Source organism: Recurvomyces mirabilis (genome assembly GCF_035927965.1).
Source record: "Recurvomyces mirabilis strain CCFEE 5264 chromosome Unknown scaffold_31, whole genome shotgun sequence".
In the NCBI taxonomy this organism is placed as follows: domain Eukaryota; kingdom Fungi; phylum Ascomycota; class Dothideomycetes; order Mycosphaerellales; family Teratosphaeriaceae; genus Recurvomyces; species Recurvomyces mirabilis.
This window is the reverse complement of record NW_027041965.1, coordinates 291,196-308,344: the sequence shown is the minus strand read 5'-3', so window position 1 is coordinate 308,344 and position 17,149 is coordinate 291,196. Positions and strand designations below refer to the sequence as shown.

Genomic DNA, 17,149 nt, shown 5'->3' with positions numbered 1-17,149 from the left:
CCTGTTCATCCTTCTTACTGGCGTGTCAGACAGAGTCGCACAACCCCCAGCAGTGGATGTAGAAAAGCAATGCGCCGTTGGGTTACAACGAGGAAAACAATGCACACGATCCCTAGCCTGTAAATCACATGGCATGGGCGCCAAACGAGCAGTCTCAGGCCGCAGCGCTCCATATGACCATCTACTGGCGGAGTACCAACGCCGAAAGGCAGTTGACAAAGCTCAAGCTACTGCGCAGAATTGAGGCGAACGCGAGCTGTAAAACTGGCATATAGCCAAGTAGTCCTGTGAGGCCCAGCTCGACATCAACCAAATCAGAAACATCTTCGAGATGATCTGCGTCATACTGCTCGCCGACGGTACTCGAGTCGACTCGGCCAGCCTCCTCGGTATGGGCACCGATGGTTTCATCCTTCGAAGTGGCGACTACGTGCTGAAAGCACCCAAACTATACGGATACATGGACGGCAAAGGAACCGTCCAGAAGGATGATGATAACTTGATACATCTCACCCATCTCGACGCAGAAAAGGAAGTCTACCAAAGATTGCAAGGCGTTCCTGGTGTTGCAGACTTCATCTCATGTTCACCCAATGGTAATCTGCTGAGATACTACCCTAGGGAATGGCTCCTTAGCGGAGTACATAAAGGGCCGTGGCCCGCCGTCACTATATACCAGGTGGGCCTGGACTGTGCAAGCCACGGATGCTGTCAAGAACTGTCATGACAAAGGCGTACTGGTCTTTGACATTGCACTTCGCAATTTCGTCCTGGCCGATGACATGGGCCTGAGGATGATTGATTTTGCCAATAGTGCACTCTTGCCACCCGACTCAAGCAACGATATGAGCAAGGTCGATGTCGATGGTTGTACTGTTGCTCTGGACATCTTTCATCTCAGCAATGTGATCTACTCACTTCTGGCACGGCGTGAGTTTCACATTGATTGTGCCTATGAGAGCGAATGGCCGGCCTTGAGTGATCTACCCTGCGTGAACGATGTCCCTAATGGGCATATTGTACGAAAGTGCTGGATGAACGGGTACGCGACGGTTCGTGAGCTGCAAGAAGATCTACACTCTTGCTCTGTACAATCTATGCTATGATCTCTCAAGACCCTGTTCAAGTTTCTACCAAGAGTGCAAGCACTGCGGACCTAATATGTTCCGGCATGATTCGCCAAGAATCCACCATCGATCACCATGACATTGCCATTGCAGTACCCGCCCGCCTTGCTCACGAGATACATTATTGTACCGGCCATTTCCTCCTCCACACCCATTCGCTGTCTTGGTACTAGTTCGCGAGGCATGACGCCGTTCGTGCCTTCCCACTGCTTCTGTACAGCCGTGGTCATGTCAGATGGAAACCCTAACGAGTATCAGCATGCATCTCTCACTGAGCGCTACTCTCTCGACTACTCACATCCAGGAGCAATAACATTCGTTCTAATATCGAATGGTACGAAGAACGTTCCGAGATTCTTCATCAAATGGTGCACCGCCGCTTTACTGGCATTGTAGATGAAGCTGTTGGTGAACCTGTTCAGACCGCCTACACTGCCTATTGTGATGATCTGACTCGTTGGAGCGGACTTGTCTCGTCGCTTATTCCCTACGTCGAGGAGTTCGAGGAATGCCATGGAAGTTGTGAAGACAGCACCGACGTTCGTCTCGAGAGTATCGGTCCAGATTTGCTGGGGTCGATAATTGAAGAAGTAATCTCGTACCTCACTTACGGTGGACTGTGGCGTAGGTATTGGCCGGGCATTTGGTGAGGAGTCGAAGGTCGTCATGCCCGCGTTGTTGACCAGGACGTCAATATATCCTGTTTCCTTTGTGATGTGGTCGACTACTCGTTGCAAATCGTCGTGGGATGTGGTACTGCCCTGGACCGGGATGAGGTTTCCATGTCGGGCTTGCTTGGCCGCTTCTTGGAGCTTCTCTAGACGACGACCGGTGATGTAGACTTTGGCTCCGTTGGCTTCGAGGGTTTTGGCTAGCATGAGGCCTACGCCTGTTCCGCCGCCTGTTACGACGGCTACGAGGCCAGATACGGAGGACAGGTTTTGAGGGCTGTAATCTGTTGTGGTGGCCATGGTGAAGAGCGGTGAAAAGTACTAGTAAGAGAAAACAGAGGAGAATTGGACAAGGGAGGTCAAAAAATCTGAACGGTCAGATGTAGCCTGCAAAGGGTCGAAATGGTCAGTCGTGTTCTGGAAGGAAGCATTGTCGTCCACTTTTCGACGGCTTTGGCGGTCGCTGAGCGGAACTTTGTTGGAGACCCGCCGAAGGTCGAACAACTTGGTGCTCGTCAAGTCCTGCAGATCTTACAGCATAGTATGTCAGTAGGGCGTCCGAAGCCTAGTCGCAGCGCTCCCAGGCTGGACACATCTCTTCACGATGTAAGTGAATGCTATATTGCAGAAGGTGGTTGTAAGGAGGTCAAGATGGCAGGCACGCGGCCCGCATGCGACATTTCTGACGTCAGCGTCTTTGAATCGATTGCTCACCTCGACACTTTTTCCATTCGTCTACATATGCAGTCCATTCACATCGATATGGTCCATAGACAACGCGGATCGACGGTATGAAGCAACGCTTCTCATCGCTCGACGTGAAGGTCATCGCCCATGAACTTTCCAACAGCCTCGTGACACTTCGTCTGGCAAATATCTACGACCTCTCCTCCCGCATCTTCCTGCTCAAGTTTGCGAAGCCCGACCACCGCGAGCAGCTCCTCATCGACTCCGGGTTTCGATGCCACCTGACCAGCTTCGCCCGAGCTACTGCTTCTGCCCCTTCTGCATTTGTCACTCGCCTACGAAAGTTCTTGCGAACTCGACGAGTGACGAAGGTGCAGCAGATTGGCACAGATCGAGTGCTTGAGCTTCAGTTCAGCGATGGCCAATATCGATTGTTCCTTGAATTCTACGCTGGCGGCAATGTCGTGCTCACAGACGCTGACCTGACCATTCTTGGCTTGCTGCGAACAGTCAACGAGGGTGAAGAGCATGAGCAGTATCGTCTGGGTCTGAAGTACGATCTTTCGTTACGGCAGAATTATGCTGGCATCCCTGATCTCACTAAGGAGCGGATACGAGAAGGTTTACAGAGAGCGATCGAGCGACAGCAGGCAGAGGCGCAGAAGCCTGGCAAGAAGATTAAGAAGAAGAGCGGCGATACCTTGCGAAAGGCTCTGGCTGTGACGACGACTGAGTTTCCTCCTGTCTTGCTGGATCATGCGCTACACGTCACACAGTACGATCGAGATGTGCAGCCGGAGCAGGTATTGCAGAGCGAGGAATTGCTGGAGAAACTTCTCGAGAGCTTGCAGGAGGCGCAGAATGTTGTGCGAGAGATAACCAGCGCAGAGACCGCGAAGGGATACATTCTAGCGAAGCCTGGCAAAGGAGCGCCGGAGCAGGAGCAGCAAGCACGGGATGGTGAGCAACCACAGGAAAGATCAGGACTGCTATACGACGACTTTCATCCTTTCAAGCCGGCACAGTTGGCGGCTGATCCTACTATAACGTTCCTTGAGTACGATGGCTTCAACAAGACCGTTGATGAGTTCTTCTCCTCGCTGGAAGGACAAAAGCTGGAGTCTAAATTGACCGAACGAGAAGAGAATGCCAAGCGGAAGATTGAGCAGGCGAGGAACGAGCAGGCAAAACGTATCGAGGGCTTACAGTCTGTGCAGGAGCTGAATGTTCGCAAAGCACAAGCGATCGAGGCGAACGTCGAGCGGGTGGAGGAGGCTGTCGCGGCCGTCAATGGCTTGATTGGACAAGGCATGGATTGGATCGACATCGGCCGCTTGATTGAGAACGAGCAGAGCCGACACAATGCCGTGGCTGAGCTGATTAAGCTTCCGCTGAAGCTGCAGGAGAACACCATCACGCTACTGCTATCCGAATATGATGATCCGGTCGAGGACGAATTCGTGGACGAAACAGATAGTGAAGCCTCAGACAGTGAGGATGAAGGTGTTTTGACTTCGAAGAGACATGCTGGCAAGCCGGCAGACAAATCTTTGTCAATTGACGTTGACCTCTCCCTCTCGCCGTGGTCGAACGCACGCCAGTACTACGACAACAGACGCAGTGCGGCCGAGAAACAAGAGCGGACAGCTCAAGCCTCTGAGAAAGCACTGAAGAGTACCGAGCAGAAAGTCCTCGCCGACCTCAAGAAGGGGTTGAAGCAGGAGAAGGATGTCCTCCGGCCCGTGCGCAAGCAAATGTGGTTCGAGAAGTTCATCTACTTCATCTCCTCCGACGGCTACCTTGTCCTCGCCGGTCGTGACGCTCAACAGAACGAGATCTTGTACCGCCGGTATCTGAAGAAAGGCGACATCTACATACATGCCGATCTGCATGGCGCCGCATCCGTGATTGTGAAGAACCGTCCTGGAATGCCGGGTGCGCCTATACCGCCTGCTACTTTAGGTCAAGCAGGTAATCTTGCTGTATGTACGAGCAGTGCATGGGAGAGCAAGGCAGTGATGTCGGCTTGGTGGGTTGAAGCTAGTCAGGTCAGCAAGACCGCTCCTACTGGCGAGTTTCTGTCGACCGGAGGATTTATGATCAGAGGGAAGAAGAACTTCTTGCCGCCTGCGCAGCTGCTGCTTGGGTTTGGGTTGTTGTGGAGGATTAGTGAAGAGAGTGTTGGGCGGCATGTCAAGAATAGATTCAGGGAGGAGGATGACGGGCAGAGCAAGAAGGTCGGTGGTAGTGAGGACACCGCTGGCCACGCTGAGGATGATGACGATGACGACGAGTTCCCCGATGCTGCGCAAGGAGATGCGGACGACGATGATGAGTTTCCAGATGCGACACAAGGACAGGCCAGTGCTGCAGAGGACGATGATGTTGACGACGATGACTTTCAGGATGCAAATGCTGATGAGATCGCATCGGAGAACGATGAAGACCATCAGAAGGAGTCGAGGAGTAATCCTTTGCAAGCGAACGGACATGCTGCAAGCCAACAGGACGAGGATGAGAGCGACGAAGACGATGATGAAGATGATGAGGGAGAGGAGGACACCGCTGACCATAAAAACGAGGCTACCACTGCTGAGGCCCCTCAGGATGCTTCTGAGACCAACAAGGCGCCGACACAGCAGCAAAACGATAACACGAAGCAGCAATCACAACCCACGAAATCGAAAGCTGCGCCACAAGTTCGAGGTAAGCGCGGCAAAGCCAAGAAGGCAGCGCAAAAGTATGCCGACCAAGACGAAGGAGATCGCGAGCTCGCCATGAAGCTTCTCGGCTCCAAAGCTGCAGAGGAGAAGCGCGAAGCCGATAGTGCAGCTCGTGCCGCCAAGACCGAGACAGCTGAAGAAACTCTTGCACGTCGCCGAGCCCAGCACCAAAAAGAACAGAAAGCTGGTCTTGAAGCGGAGGAGATCCGGAGACTGAACTTGGAGGAAGGCGTTGAAGATCTAGATGAAGAAGAATCCACGCAGCTGACACAGCTTGACACTCTAGTTGGAACACCGCTCCCTGGCGACGAGATCCTTGAGTGCCTACCCGTTTGTGCGCCTTGGTCCGCACTAGGCAAGTACAAGTACAAAGTCAAGCTCCAACCAGGCCAGCAGAAAAAGGGTAAAGCCACCCGTGAGATCTTGGGCAGATGGGGCAAAGATGCTCAGGATAGGAAGAAAGTCGATGATAAGGCTGCAGATACCGAGAGGATCTGGCCTAGGGAGGGTGAGCTCTTACGGGGTCTGAAGGAGGTAGAGGTTGTGGGCGTGATACCAGTCAAGAGCCTAAGGGTTGTTGCCAGTGGTGGTGGCGGCGATAAGGGTGGTAAGAGTGGTGGAGGGGCTAAGGGTAAAGGTGGGAGAGGTGGGAAGGGAAGCAAGAGGCGGTGAAGATGAAAATTGAGCTGTATGTCAGGTATTTGAACTAAAAGATTATGCTCATGCATCCGCACTCACTGCCACGAGCATGAGCTTGAAGTGCTTACGAAGGATAGATATCGCCTTGAGACTCGGTGTATAAAGCTCACGCCAAAGGGAAACTAAGACCTGGGTGGACAAACCTTCTGTTCCGCATTGTTTGCTGTGCTGGCAGCCCCTACGATCCACCCGCTTACACCATCAATGACGGCTCCGAATATCGTAACCAATTACACATGCCCCTGAGTCGTGGGTGGTGCAAAAAGGAACCCACACTACCTATCAGTAGCAGGTCAGGAAACGACGGTCAACCCCAGAGCCTCTGTTGCGAGGATAAGGATTCTATTTACGAACTTTCATCCTCGTACGTCTTCTTACTCTTATCCTGCTCTCGACGTGCTGGATTCCTTTTCGCTGAAGCAATATATACCTTGATCGACGTCAACCGAGAATGTGCAGGTAGGCTGCGCCCCTAAGCTCATCACCGTAGACATCACTTCGAGGCTGTTTAGGTACAGGTCAGTCGGTTTATTCGAGGGGCTAGAATAGCAAGAGAAAAATTTGCTCCCTATGATTCTCCACTGGCTTTGGATCCTGCCTTCTCAGCCTCCTGCTTCTGCAAAATCTCGCGCAAGAATCCTACGGCTAGTGGGATTGGTTGGCCCATCCTAGATACATGGCCATGTCAGCAAAGAGCACTCTCACAAGTTGGATCAACCCGCCAAGGAGGACGACTAAAGGCATACAGGAGTTGGTCATCTTCACCAACGAGCACGTTCGTGGGAGGAGTATAGGGAAGTGGTACGTAAAGTAGGAGAAGGGTTTCAGCTCACCAAGTTGCCCGCTGCGTATGGTCTCTCACATCATCTCCCGTGTTGGGATGCACGAGAGCAGAAAGGGGTCCACGATTAATCACCAGCCACGGCACGAACGCACCAAATTGCTCGGGCGTGTGGAGGTTGACCTCGAACATGGCTATAGGATGGGGACCAAGAGGTCGATCCCTGCCAAAGTATCAGAAATGGCACAGTCCTTGTCTTCTGTACGGCTCTACGATATCGCAGCTTACCAGACTCGATAGATTCTCAGTTCCGGGAACTCGCGCCTTATGCGCTCCCATAGCTCGGTGGCGAAGGTGACTTCGTATGGAACCGATTGCATGAAGTAGATGTGGACATCGAAGCCGGCGCGAGTGCCATTTGTGATAGGATCAGCAAACGATGCGTAGGTTGAGGATCTGGTTGTCGGTGTTGGGTTCACGTATGACTTCGCGTCTGGTCCTTCTGTAATCTTCTCACTGAAGAGCGTATCAGGGACAGTACGCGGTCGGTCTGTCACCACTGTACATACTCTGATAGTGGTTCGCCTCCTCGCCAGCCTTTGAGGGGAGATGTGTAGGTGTATAGTGAAGGGTCTGCCATGGTGTCCGACTTTGGAGGTGCTCAGGAAGATTATTATGATCTCGTCACATCTACACTATAAGAACTCCCTCAGTATCGCACTATCATATCGTGTTTATATACCCTTCGCCTCAAAAGATCGACCTACTGTTATAACCTTTATGGTGTGCTAATCAGTTCGGAATTCATCCCGTCGATGGCGTAACGACGGTCGACTCTCATCGGTTACTACAAGTCTTGCTCAATCAGCACCCCAGGCCAAATGCCGAGCGTAAGCCTTTGAGGTGAGTGAGGCTCCAGCACTTGCCTTTTTCTCTATCGGATACACAGAAGTGAGGACGATCGAAGCTTGTGACCAAGAGTCCGCGATATCGGCCATTTGACCTTATATCTCACATCTGGAGGAGGACTTCGTTCGTGCCATGACTCCAACCGCACTGCATGATATACAATACCATTGCTAGGATTGCGCAGCCTGCCGTACATTGCAGCTTTATGCGTAAGTTTACTCAGGACGTCAACATGGAGACCAAGGACATCGTGAAAGGGTTGTCCTCTTACACAACGTATGTTGTCTGCCGTGAGCAGTAAATGGAAGGACAGCGTCTGATGTTTATGCTCAGTTGCGATGTAGCCGATGCGCTGTCAAAACTCAAGGTCGCTCATGGTGGCTTCTTGGCTGGCTTGACGATGTATGTATGTCCTTCACGCTGCTGCAAGGTTGGATATTAAGCGATCAAATTCTGTGTCTAATCACGCCAGTACGATCTCAGGTGGTCGCCTCGCAGACAAGAAGGTACGACAAAGATTGTAGGGCCAGCACACACAGTCAAATATGTCCGTAAGAACTATGAGAGCGAGCCCACGCCTCCGGAACATTATGTAAGTATAGTCACTCGGACTCTCTGAAGGTCAACTGACCGGACGATCGCAGCTTGATAATGTCCCTTCTGGGTCCGTTGTGTTCATCTCTGCACCAGCACGAGCGATCAATGCATGCTATGGCGGCCTGATGAGCACCCAGGCGCAATACTCAGGCGTAGTAGGCACGGTCATCGATGGACGGCTGAGAGATCTACAGGAACATCGAGATATGGAATTCCCGGTATGCTGCTATCGCTGACTAAGATCGTACAGTACGGGTCCGATATGAACTGACAGATGCATCAGGTCTTTGCCCGGGACGTTGGTACCACAGCACCAGCAGAAGCGATGCGGGTTGCAGCAATCAACGAGCCTGTTTGGCTCAATAGCGAGGACCAGGATGCGACTATCAACCCAGGCGATATCCTGGTAGGAGATATTAACGGTGTTGTTGTGATCCCAAGGAGTATGGCGGAGAAAGTGCTGGAGCTTATTCCTTCGCAGGTGGAGGCCGATGAGAAGGTCGCGGCTGATATCAGGAAGGGAAGACCTGTACAGGAGGCGCAGAAGGAGCACAGGGCTAATGTGAAGAAGCCAAAGATGTAATCAGTATTAAACATTGGCATATCGTGAGCCACTCGTGTTTCGAAAGCATTGACGCTGGCGGCGAAGACACTCGTGGTCCATCATCTCGATCGGGCCTTCTCGCCTGTCCACATACCGATGGAGTTGGTTGGTCGTGGTAGTGTAGATGAAAGGAAGAGAGTTGGAGAACGTATCGTGTTCATTGATCCTCACGCACGTGACACGCGCGTCCCGAACGCGTCAAAACGACCCCACTTTCTTCCGTCTCTGTCACGGCCGTATGACTTTCGATCTCCAACCGCACTCGGCACTGCATTACATATTCTTTGACCATGGCAAGCGGCTCAGCCATACTGGAAAAGCAAGTCGCCGGTTTGAGAGAAGAGCTAAAGCTATGGGAGATCGAATTTGCAAAGAGACATGGCGGCCGCAAAGCTTCTCGGTACGACATCAGCGCAGACGCGTCGATACATGAAAAGTATCGCGAGTACAATCGCCTTCGACGACCGATAGAGGGACCGAAGAAGGTAGAGTCGCCGCAAAGAGTAAGAGAGCCTCAACCCGGCGGCCGTCAAGGGCGAAATGCGCTGCGAGAAAGGTCAGGCAACGAGGTGGCAGCGACACCAAGCAGAAGGCAGAAGAGTGTCATGATCTTGGATGTGGTGGATGAGGACGGAGAGCAGGAGGTTGAGCCCACGCCTGCCTATATACGCTGCGCACTGGGGCCGACGCCGCAGAAGGATGGACAAGTGCTTGGCATTTTCGACATGGCTGTCTCTGCGACGCCGTCCAAGGCAGGCAATAGTGCCAATGCACTGTCTGATATGCCCGCCATAAGCTGCACGCCTAGCAAATCCACCACTGCGCCAGCATCATCTCGACGTGTACCATCCGCGACGCCACAGTCTTCTAGCAAACGTCGCATTCTCGATGCCTTCGCTGGAACACCACTGAAGCGGCAGAAACTGGACGAGCAGCACACACCAAGCACGTCTAAGCGACATTTCGCGACTCCGTCTTTCCTCCGCCGCAGCTTTCCACTGGCGCCTGTGGAAGAGGAAGAAGGCTCTTCAACAACTTCTGGATCACTTCCGCAGAAGAAACGAGGACTAGTCAGGAGTCTAAGCAGTATCATACGCGGTCTACGACAACACGAAGAAGAACGTATGGATGACGAGTGGGACATTCTAGACGAGCTCGAAGCGGAGGCAAGTGGCGAGAAGCCTGCCAAAGTATTGGTAGAGGATAGTCAAGCAGGCGAGATGCTTTTAGGTCCCGATCAAGGCGATCCTCTGAGCGATGACAGTGATACGGGAGATCTAGGAGCACTGGGCGCAGATGGTCAGCCTAGGAAGGTTTGGAAGAAGAAGGGCTTGAAGCGGCAGACGAAGCGATCGAATATGAAGCCCGTTCTGCACAAACCACAGAAGGCTGCTGAGATTGCTGTGGAGGAGACCGTCCAGCAGATACAGCTTGCGGGGAACGAAGAAGATACTGATCACGAAGAAGACAGTAGCGCAGCGCGGAAGTCGAAGAAAGCGAAGGATGAGACGACTAGCACATCGCCATCGAAGAAGAAGAAAGTCAGCGCCCAAGCCCATGCCAACTTCCGGAGACTCAAAATCAAGAACAAGAATTCCAAGGCTAATGGGCGGGGTGGTGGGAAGAAGTTTGGGAGACGATAGTCGTGATGTTGTGGCATGAGTTTGGATAGAAGTACATAGAAAGCAATTGCGATGCACCTATCATACACTACGCTGAGAGTTATGTCATGCCGCTCTCCTGAAGTTCCTCCGCTGCGTCTACCAAATTACCATTCTCCCGGTTGTCGTATTTGTGCCTGCCCTTTCGGGCACCACCTGTTTTCATAGCTGTTGTTCGTGACGATCGTGAAAGCATCGCTGTCGTTGTGATTCACTTTTCGCCGTCTCACATAGAAGTACAGCGCTCGAACGAAACATTTCCATAGCTTTTGCCACCAACTCCAATGCCCTGAAATCAAGCAAACTCCCTAACCAGAACTTGCTAATTCGCAGTAGAAACACCATACCATGCTCGCAAAAGAAAAGACATCGTTCGCGTTCAAAAGTCGTATCGTTGCCATTCGTAAGGCATCAAGCCTTTGCTTCGGGTGCTGGAGGGTCTTCGTCAAATCAAGGACAGCCGCATCGAACGCTAACAGGTCCAAGATTCGACTTCTGATGCTTCTTCATATCACCTTCTTTCGCAACATCTTTGCATGCCGGATCGTCGGCGGATCTTCCGGGTCAGCGACAGCTGCATCGTATGCGGACAAGTCCCTGACCCTTCAAATCTCTCCGTATCGTATCCATTTCAGTCGGCTCGTTGTAGCTTCTCGAGCCTCTACTTCCTACTTCGACTCTTCATCTTCTTGTCCAACGTCTTCCGAGCCTTCCTTGCCTCCTCGGCCTTGGCAGCCTGGGCTTCTTTCCTAGCTAACAAGTCTGCAAGGCTCTCGCCCTCCTCATCACTCTCATCTACATCCTCGCCGCTCAAGCGACGCTCTTTCTTCGCTGCCCTTCTAGTCTCATAGTCGAGGGCCCTCTCATGCTCGACACGCTCGCGCTCCTCATCGTCTTCTTGCTTTCTAGCACGGAGTTCGCGGTTGCGCTGCTCGATCGCCTCGATGCCTGTCAGACCGCGCTGCGCATCTGACTGGTGAGACGAGGGAGTGTTGGCAGAGGGTGCAGGGGCAATGGCTCTACGAAGCTGAGGTTGACGGGATGGGCGCTTCGAGCCGAATGAGAAGTTCGCCATGGGACCTGCAATGATGGGCTTGGTCGCAGTCTGAGTGACAGGAGCCAGCTTGACAGCGGCGGGCTCATCGACCTTCGTCTTCTTCGGAGATGGCTGAGCCTCGTCTTCATCATCGTAGTTTTCATCGATCTCACGAGCACGCTTGCTCGACTGGACAGGCGCAGTGCTGCTCTTCTGTGGAGTCGGAATGGCAGTGTCATGGACGACAGCAGCCTCATTACCAGCGTCCGCAATATGGCTCTCCTCGCCAGGGCCATGCTCGTCAGCAGCCATAGAGACCGGTGCACCAGCCATGACAGCGCTCTCGTCGATGCTGCTCTCAGTAGTGTCGTTCTCTGTATTCAAGCCCACGTCTTCACCAACCACTGACGCAAGCGCAGCAAGACTGCCATTTCTCAGCATGGTCTGAACATCATGTTCAACTGCGTGCTGCTTGATTTCAGCGGCAGTAGTCTGGTTCTCAGCCGTGATATCTGCACCAGCATGAGACTCATCCTCGACGTCCTCACCGAAGAGGTCCTCGCCTTCGCCTATAGGCTTCTCCCACCAGGCGTCGTCGTCGACAGGGATGTCCTTCGACTTCTTGGTACCCTTGACGCCCGTCGCAGGCTTGACTAGACGCTGCTTAGCACTAGCAGTGGTCTGCTTATGGTGCTCCTTGAGGTCATCAGCGAGCTCCTGCTCTTGTGTGCGCTTAGGAGTTTCGTCGACGTCCACTTTTGCAATCTTCTGAGGTAACGCCAGACTATCATTGTGCTTGCGCTTCATAGGAGCAGTCGGCTGGACAGGGTTCGGAAGCTCAGCGTATGTGAACTTCTCGTTCGGCTTCATGATGACCTCGAGATGCTTACGGCTGCCACTCTTCTTGGCCACCTCAATCGTCGGATCCTCCTCGTCGTCATCTGAGACAACGGTCACATCCTCGAAAGAGCTCTCGCTGTCCAGCGACCCAAGCTCGGGCATGTCCTCACCACCCTTCATCTGCTTGGCCTGTAACTTGGTGATGGTCCTGCCATACACCTTCGGCTTGGCAACCTGTACGGCGACAGCTGCTGCTTGGGCTTTGGTAGTAGCGAGAGATGGAGCCGTGACGCCCATGGCGTCCAGACTGCTGGGAATGCAGTCACCCCAGGCATCGTACCGCTTGTACTGCATGCTCCGCGTGAACTTGTCGTTCATAGCATTGAGATCGCTGGCTGCATTCTTGTAGCGATCCACTTCTGCGGCGGTGATATCGATATCGTTGTCGACCACCTTAGCAGCCTCCTTGATAGCGGTGGGCTGTGCTGCTGAGTCTGCATTCAAAGCCGCCTCCAACTGAACCTCGAGATCGTCTTGTTTATTCTCCTCATCGATCACTTCATTCACTGCGGTGACCTTGGACAAGCGTGAGGGGTTCTCGGGCGCATTTGTCTTCCTTGGTTGTGCGCGTGGCTTGTTCGGGACCAAGACTTGCACCTTCTTCTGCGAGTTCTTCTCGAGGAGAGGAGTGGTGGGAGCGTCCTCAAAGGCAGGAGCAGGATTGTGGTCGTCATCGCCGGTGGATTGGGTGCTGGTGTCTTTGTTCTGTCGACGTTGCCGCCTCTTCGCCAGACGAGCCATGGCCTCAGCTCTACGATCGGCCTGGGCTTGCTTGTCTTGAGAGGTGTTGTTGGTGATCGGATCCATCTCGAGGGAATGTGTGCGTGTGAGTATTATGTGGGCGATAGTCGTGGTGCGCGAGATGTGGCACAAAGAGTATGTGTGTATGGATGATGTGTAACATCTGTCGTAGTATGTACCTTCGCTAGAGATCACTGCTGTGTGCGTTATCGAGTCGATGTAGACGTAGACAAGGTCTTGCTTCGTAGTGCTCGTTTTCGAGAGTATCTGAGACAGGTGTGTTCTTGAGAAGCTCCAGCTTGGAGCCGGCGAATCTATAAATGTGGCAGCGGTGATGTTGGCGGGACGGAGACGTGTTTCGCGGTTTTGTTAGCGTCGTCACTTGCAGGGGGGGCATTCACCTGGTCTGTGCTGGGGCGTTGGTGAATGGAGTGGGGTTTTAAAAAGTGGAAGGCACGCGCGATTTGCCTGAGGCTTGGCGGTGATTCACCTTTACATGTCCTCTTTACACCACAATACGAGCTCGAGAAGGCGATATTTGGATATGGTGATATAGTCGTTGCCATGGTATGCAATATGTATCTTCTGCTTGAGACGCTGGAAGCCAATCACTCTTCTTCCGATTCCTCAGATTCATCGTCCATCTGTGCCCGCCCGTACTCCAAAAATGCCTCCTGCGCCCTTGGAACCGTGTCCTTCTCCTCTAATGCCAATCCCAACTCTCTTATAAGATCGTCCGCAGACATCTCGAGCCCCCCCTCCGTCTGGTCCTGCTCTTCCTCTACCGCAGTGACCTCACCAGTACCGACCTCACCTTCCAACACGAGCTCTCCACCAGAGTCATCGTCAGACTCCTCTGCTTTCTCCGTTGCCGCCGAGGTAAACGGAAAAACCTCTTCGTCCAAGTCGGCTTCCGACTCCGTCGTCTCTTGCACGATAGGCGTTGTGGAGGCTTCGACGACCTCTATGCTAGCAACAGGGTCGTCGGGCCCACCAAGAGACTGTACAGCTGCGCCTGTCTCATGTACCATAAGCGGTGAGGAGGCGTTGGCGGCCTCTATGCCAGCGATAGGCACCTCTGGCCCACCGAGAGACTGCGCAGCTGTGCTCGTTTCCGCAAACTCACGAGCCTGAGCCATCGTCGAGCTCTCGGCAACGACTGGCTCGTCGACAGACGTCTCAGGACGACTGGCAGTCTTCTCATGGCTCGCAGTCGTCTTCTTGGACGGCGAACGACGCTTAGCTGCCCTGTCATCTTCCCCATCATCCTCGACTGCCCGCCCACGCTTCGACGACTTTGACGACGTCAAGGTGCATTTACCCTTACCCTTCTTCTTAGGGGCCGACCTGGTTACTAAACCATGTGAGGGTTTCAGCCCGCTTTTCTTCAGCTCCTCGTATTCTCTCTCCGTGCACTTGAGATTGCTGAACTCCATAATCTTCTCCTCACCATCAGTACCATTCGTGAACAAATTGGGCGCCCGTTCCAGCCAGTTCTTCGACATATACTGGACAAATCCCATAGGCTTGGGAGCGGCTGGCTCTGGTACAGATGACGCTTCCTCAGGGGTGAAGTCAACGACATAGTGGGGATCTGGAGAGCCCGGAGCATCTTGAGTGTCGTCATACTCCTCCTCTTCGGTGAGATCGATCGGACCCTCAGGCTGGGTGAGGTCGATGACGGGATGAGGAGCAGACGATGGTGACTGATTCGCATGCACCGGCTGCATAGTAGACCCAAGGGATCCGCCTGGCAAGTGGCTCCCCGTCGCCAAAGGCGACTGAAGAGATACTGCCGGCCTAGCAGCGGGTGTAGGGAAGCGACCATGCTGTTGAGAAGGAAGAGGTGAAGACGCCGGTAGCATTGCTGGACAATACCAATTTGCATGCGCCGGCTGCATAGTAGACCTTAAAGGTCCGCCTGGCAAGTGACTTCCCGTCGCGAAAGGCAACTGAGGAGGTACTGCCGGCCTACGAGCCGGTGTTGCGAAGGAATCATGCCGTTGAGAGGGCATCATCGTGCCATTCGGCATCCCTGGCACACCGCGCTGGTTATATGGTGCCGGGGTCCAGTATCCAAGCTCGTTGGGCCCGGTGAACTGCTGAGATCTGGAAGGCGTCGGGGTCAGGAGAGGGGCGTTCACGTAGGGAGGCATCTCGAGGAGGTTCGCTAGCCATGGAGTCAGTGCCGGGTTGTGAGCTGGCTGATTGAAGCCAAGGTATGACTGAGGCATCATCGGTGATGCACGGTTCAGCGGCATATTCATCCCGGCCATGGAGTACTGGTTTTGTGGTACTGGCGTCCCATACGACGGCGGGAGAGTCTGACGCTGCTGGTGAAAAGCGGCTTGCTGCTGACGAAACATCCTCACCCTCGAGATACGCTGTTGAGCAGGTGTTTGATTGTGTGGTTGTAGTTTGACTGTAGTCTGACAGTGGTGCAGTTAAAGTTCGTCTGTACTGTGTAAAGAGAAGATGCAAGCAAACTTGTGTGAGAGAAGAGAAAGGAGACAAAAGTGTGAAGCAGAGACAAGAATATTCAGGTGCGAGAACTTGAGGGCTTACCATACACCAGACGCTCGGTGGTCACTGTGCAAAGACCAGTCTTATCTGAGGACAACTGCCTACTCGGGAAGTTGAGGACAACATGGCTGAAGGAGACGACCAGTTGATGGGATGCCATTGTAGCTGTTGCTTGAATTTTGTGTTGAGCTTGACCGGATTGACAGCAACTAGTGGTCCCTTTTTAATAGCCTGAGCCTATACTCGTGACCAAGACGATGGGAGTAGACTGGTGAGGTCTGTGAGGATAACAGGCGGGTACCGTCCAGCCTTTGTCTTGCTTGCGATTGCCGCTTACTCATGTCCGCAGAAATGTACATCGCGAAGTAGTCGATTTGAGGCCTATCGTGGTGAAGTGACACGCATGATGGTATGCTATACAGAGAGGCGTGTAGGATTCTATCCGTTTGTGCGCAAATGTGGTGTCGTGGAGGAGGCCGCAGAATATGACGCCAAGCTTTGCAGGCCGTGGGAAGCTTAGATACCCTCCTGTCGAAGCAGCAAGAACAACCATCCATCGTGCTGGCACCAATTTGCACACGCCGAGTCCGGCAAGCGCACTGCCTAGGACAGAAAGCGGAATTTTCCCTGTCATCCACGATATCGACGTCGCACTAGCTTGCCACTCTCACGTGCCGTCCAAATCACGTGCCAGCTGAAGCAGAGGTCTCTTCTCTTATGCTCCCGACATGAGCATATGCTCAATCCAAGGTGATGTTTTGGGATGCTGTCGTGGTCCATTTCCATATCATAATCTCATATCTCATGAATCTTGCCAACATCCATGACCGTTTCTCCTTTACCGATAGGACCGCCAGGCAGAAGCCCTCATACCTTCCCATCCCCACCGGTACCAGCACCACCCTTCTTTTTGCTCGCCTTCTTCCGCTTACTCCTATCCCTCTTCTTCAAACTCTGCATTCCCGCCTTGCACACCTCCGCGTATTTCGCAAAGAAGGCGTCCAGATCATCCGGCTGCACGACTGTCTTGAGCTTCACCTTATCTGCATTCTTCGTCCTGCCGCCCTTCCCGCCTTTCGTGCCTTCTGGCCCAAGCTTGTGACTCTTGCCGTCCGTGGCCCGGATGATTAGAGGGAGAGGGTTGGGCGGGTTCAGATCCCACAGCGGGTCGTCTGCGATCTTTTGAGCTGTGGTCGTGGTCGAGGATGCATCGAACGTTACTTCTTGTCCATCAGTAGGTGTGCCAGGGCTAAGAAGAGGCTATGGTATACATCGCTTTTGCGTCAAGTAGACAGCTCCATGTCCCTTTTGCTGTGTCTTCTCGATCAATGAGGTCAATTGAGTGAAGAAAGCCTCGTTGCTCAAGTGTTCTTTCGCCATTCTCCTCTTATATCCTGGGCATAGATAGTTTTCAATCGAGCAATATATACATGGGTCGCGTGAGTGTGAAGTTGAATTGAAAAGTGGGATGTTCTGATTGGTGCGCCAAA

The 17,149-nt window shown here is 53.1% G+C and overlaps 10 protein-coding genes across 10 annotated transcripts; 4 read left to right on the top strand and 6 right to left on the bottom strand.

Moving 5' to 3' along the window:
• Positions 1–331: 331 nt before the first annotated feature.
• LTS14_009475 (uncharacterized protein) lies at positions 332–1,106 on the top strand (the record flags this gene model as incomplete). Its single annotated transcript, XM_064842157.1, has 2 exons — positions 332–596; positions 622–1,106. 2 exons carry the CDS (start codon positions 332–334, stop codon positions 1,104–1,106), a joined length of 750 nt encoding a protein of 249 aa, XP_064690365.1.
• Positions 1,107–1,156: 50 nt separating this feature from the next.
• LTS14_009474 (uncharacterized protein) lies at positions 1,157–2,098 on the bottom strand (the record flags this gene model as incomplete). Its single annotated transcript, XM_064842156.1, has 2 exons — positions 1,157–1,371; positions 1,426–2,098. The coding sequence occupies 2 exons, from the start codon at positions 2,096–2,098 to the stop codon at positions 1,157–1,159; spliced, it is 888 nt and encodes a 295-aa protein (XP_064690364.1).
• Positions 2,099–2,341: 243 nt separating this feature from the next.
• LTS14_009473 (uncharacterized protein) lies at positions 2,342–5,880 on the top strand (the record flags this gene model as incomplete). The annotated part of the gene is made up of 2 exons (XM_064842155.1): positions 2,342–2,404; positions 2,572–5,880. 2 exons carry the CDS (start codon positions 2,342–2,344, stop codon positions 5,878–5,880), a joined length of 3,372 nt encoding a protein of 1,123 aa, XP_064690363.1.
• A 595-nt stretch (positions 5,881–6,475) lies between these two features.
• Positions 6,476–6,880, bottom strand: LTS14_009472 (uncharacterized protein; the record flags this gene model as incomplete). Its single annotated transcript, XM_064842154.1, has 2 exons — positions 6,476–6,575; positions 6,741–6,880. 2 exons carry the CDS (start codon positions 6,878–6,880, stop codon positions 6,476–6,478), a joined length of 240 nt encoding a protein of 79 aa, XP_064690362.1.
• A 92-nt stretch (positions 6,881–6,972) lies between these two features.
• Positions 6,973–7,328, bottom strand: LTS14_009471 (uncharacterized protein; the record flags this gene model as incomplete). Its single annotated transcript, XM_064842153.1, has 2 exons — positions 6,973–7,204; positions 7,258–7,328. The coding sequence occupies 2 exons, from the start codon at positions 7,326–7,328 to the stop codon at positions 6,973–6,975; spliced, it is 303 nt and encodes a 100-aa protein (XP_064690361.1).
• Positions 7,329–7,829: 501 nt separating this feature from the next.
• Positions 7,830–8,777, top strand: LTS14_009470 (uncharacterized protein; the record flags this gene model as incomplete). Its single annotated transcript, XM_064842152.1, has 5 exons — positions 7,830–7,873; positions 7,931–8,003; positions 8,070–8,189; positions 8,242–8,412; positions 8,478–8,777. The coding sequence occupies 5 exons, from the start codon at positions 7,830–7,832 to the stop codon at positions 8,775–8,777; spliced, it is 708 nt and encodes a 235-aa protein (XP_064690360.1).
• A 311-nt stretch (positions 8,778–9,088) lies between these two features.
• LTS14_009469 (uncharacterized protein) lies at positions 9,089–10,441 on the top strand (the record flags this gene model as incomplete). Its single annotated transcript, XM_064842151.1, has 1 exon — positions 9,089–10,441. The coding sequence occupies one exon, from the start codon at positions 9,089–9,091 to the stop codon at positions 10,439–10,441; it is 1,353 nt and encodes a 450-aa protein (XP_064690359.1).
• Positions 10,442–11,120: 679 nt separating this feature from the next.
• Positions 11,121–13,202, bottom strand: LTS14_009468 (uncharacterized protein; the record flags this gene model as incomplete). The annotated part of the gene is made up of 1 exon (XM_064842150.1): positions 11,121–13,202. The coding sequence occupies one exon, from the start codon at positions 13,200–13,202 to the stop codon at positions 11,121–11,123; it is 2,082 nt and encodes a 693-aa protein (XP_064690358.1).
• A 542-nt stretch (positions 13,203–13,744) lies between these two features.
• On the bottom strand, positions 13,745–15,819 carry LTS14_009467 (uncharacterized protein; the record flags this gene model as incomplete). Its single annotated transcript, XM_064842149.1, has 2 exons — positions 13,745–15,558; positions 15,702–15,819. The coding sequence occupies 2 exons, from the start codon at positions 15,817–15,819 to the stop codon at positions 13,745–13,747; spliced, it is 1,932 nt and encodes a 643-aa protein (XP_064690357.1).
• A 707-nt stretch (positions 15,820–16,526) lies between these two features.
• On the bottom strand, positions 16,527–17,039 carry LTS14_009466 (uncharacterized protein; the record flags this gene model as incomplete). The annotated part of the gene is made up of 2 exons (XM_064842148.1): positions 16,527–16,879; positions 16,931–17,039. The coding sequence occupies 2 exons, from the start codon at positions 17,037–17,039 to the stop codon at positions 16,527–16,529; spliced, it is 462 nt and encodes a 153-aa protein (XP_064690356.1).
• Between the last annotated feature and the right edge of the window lie 110 nt (positions 17,040–17,149).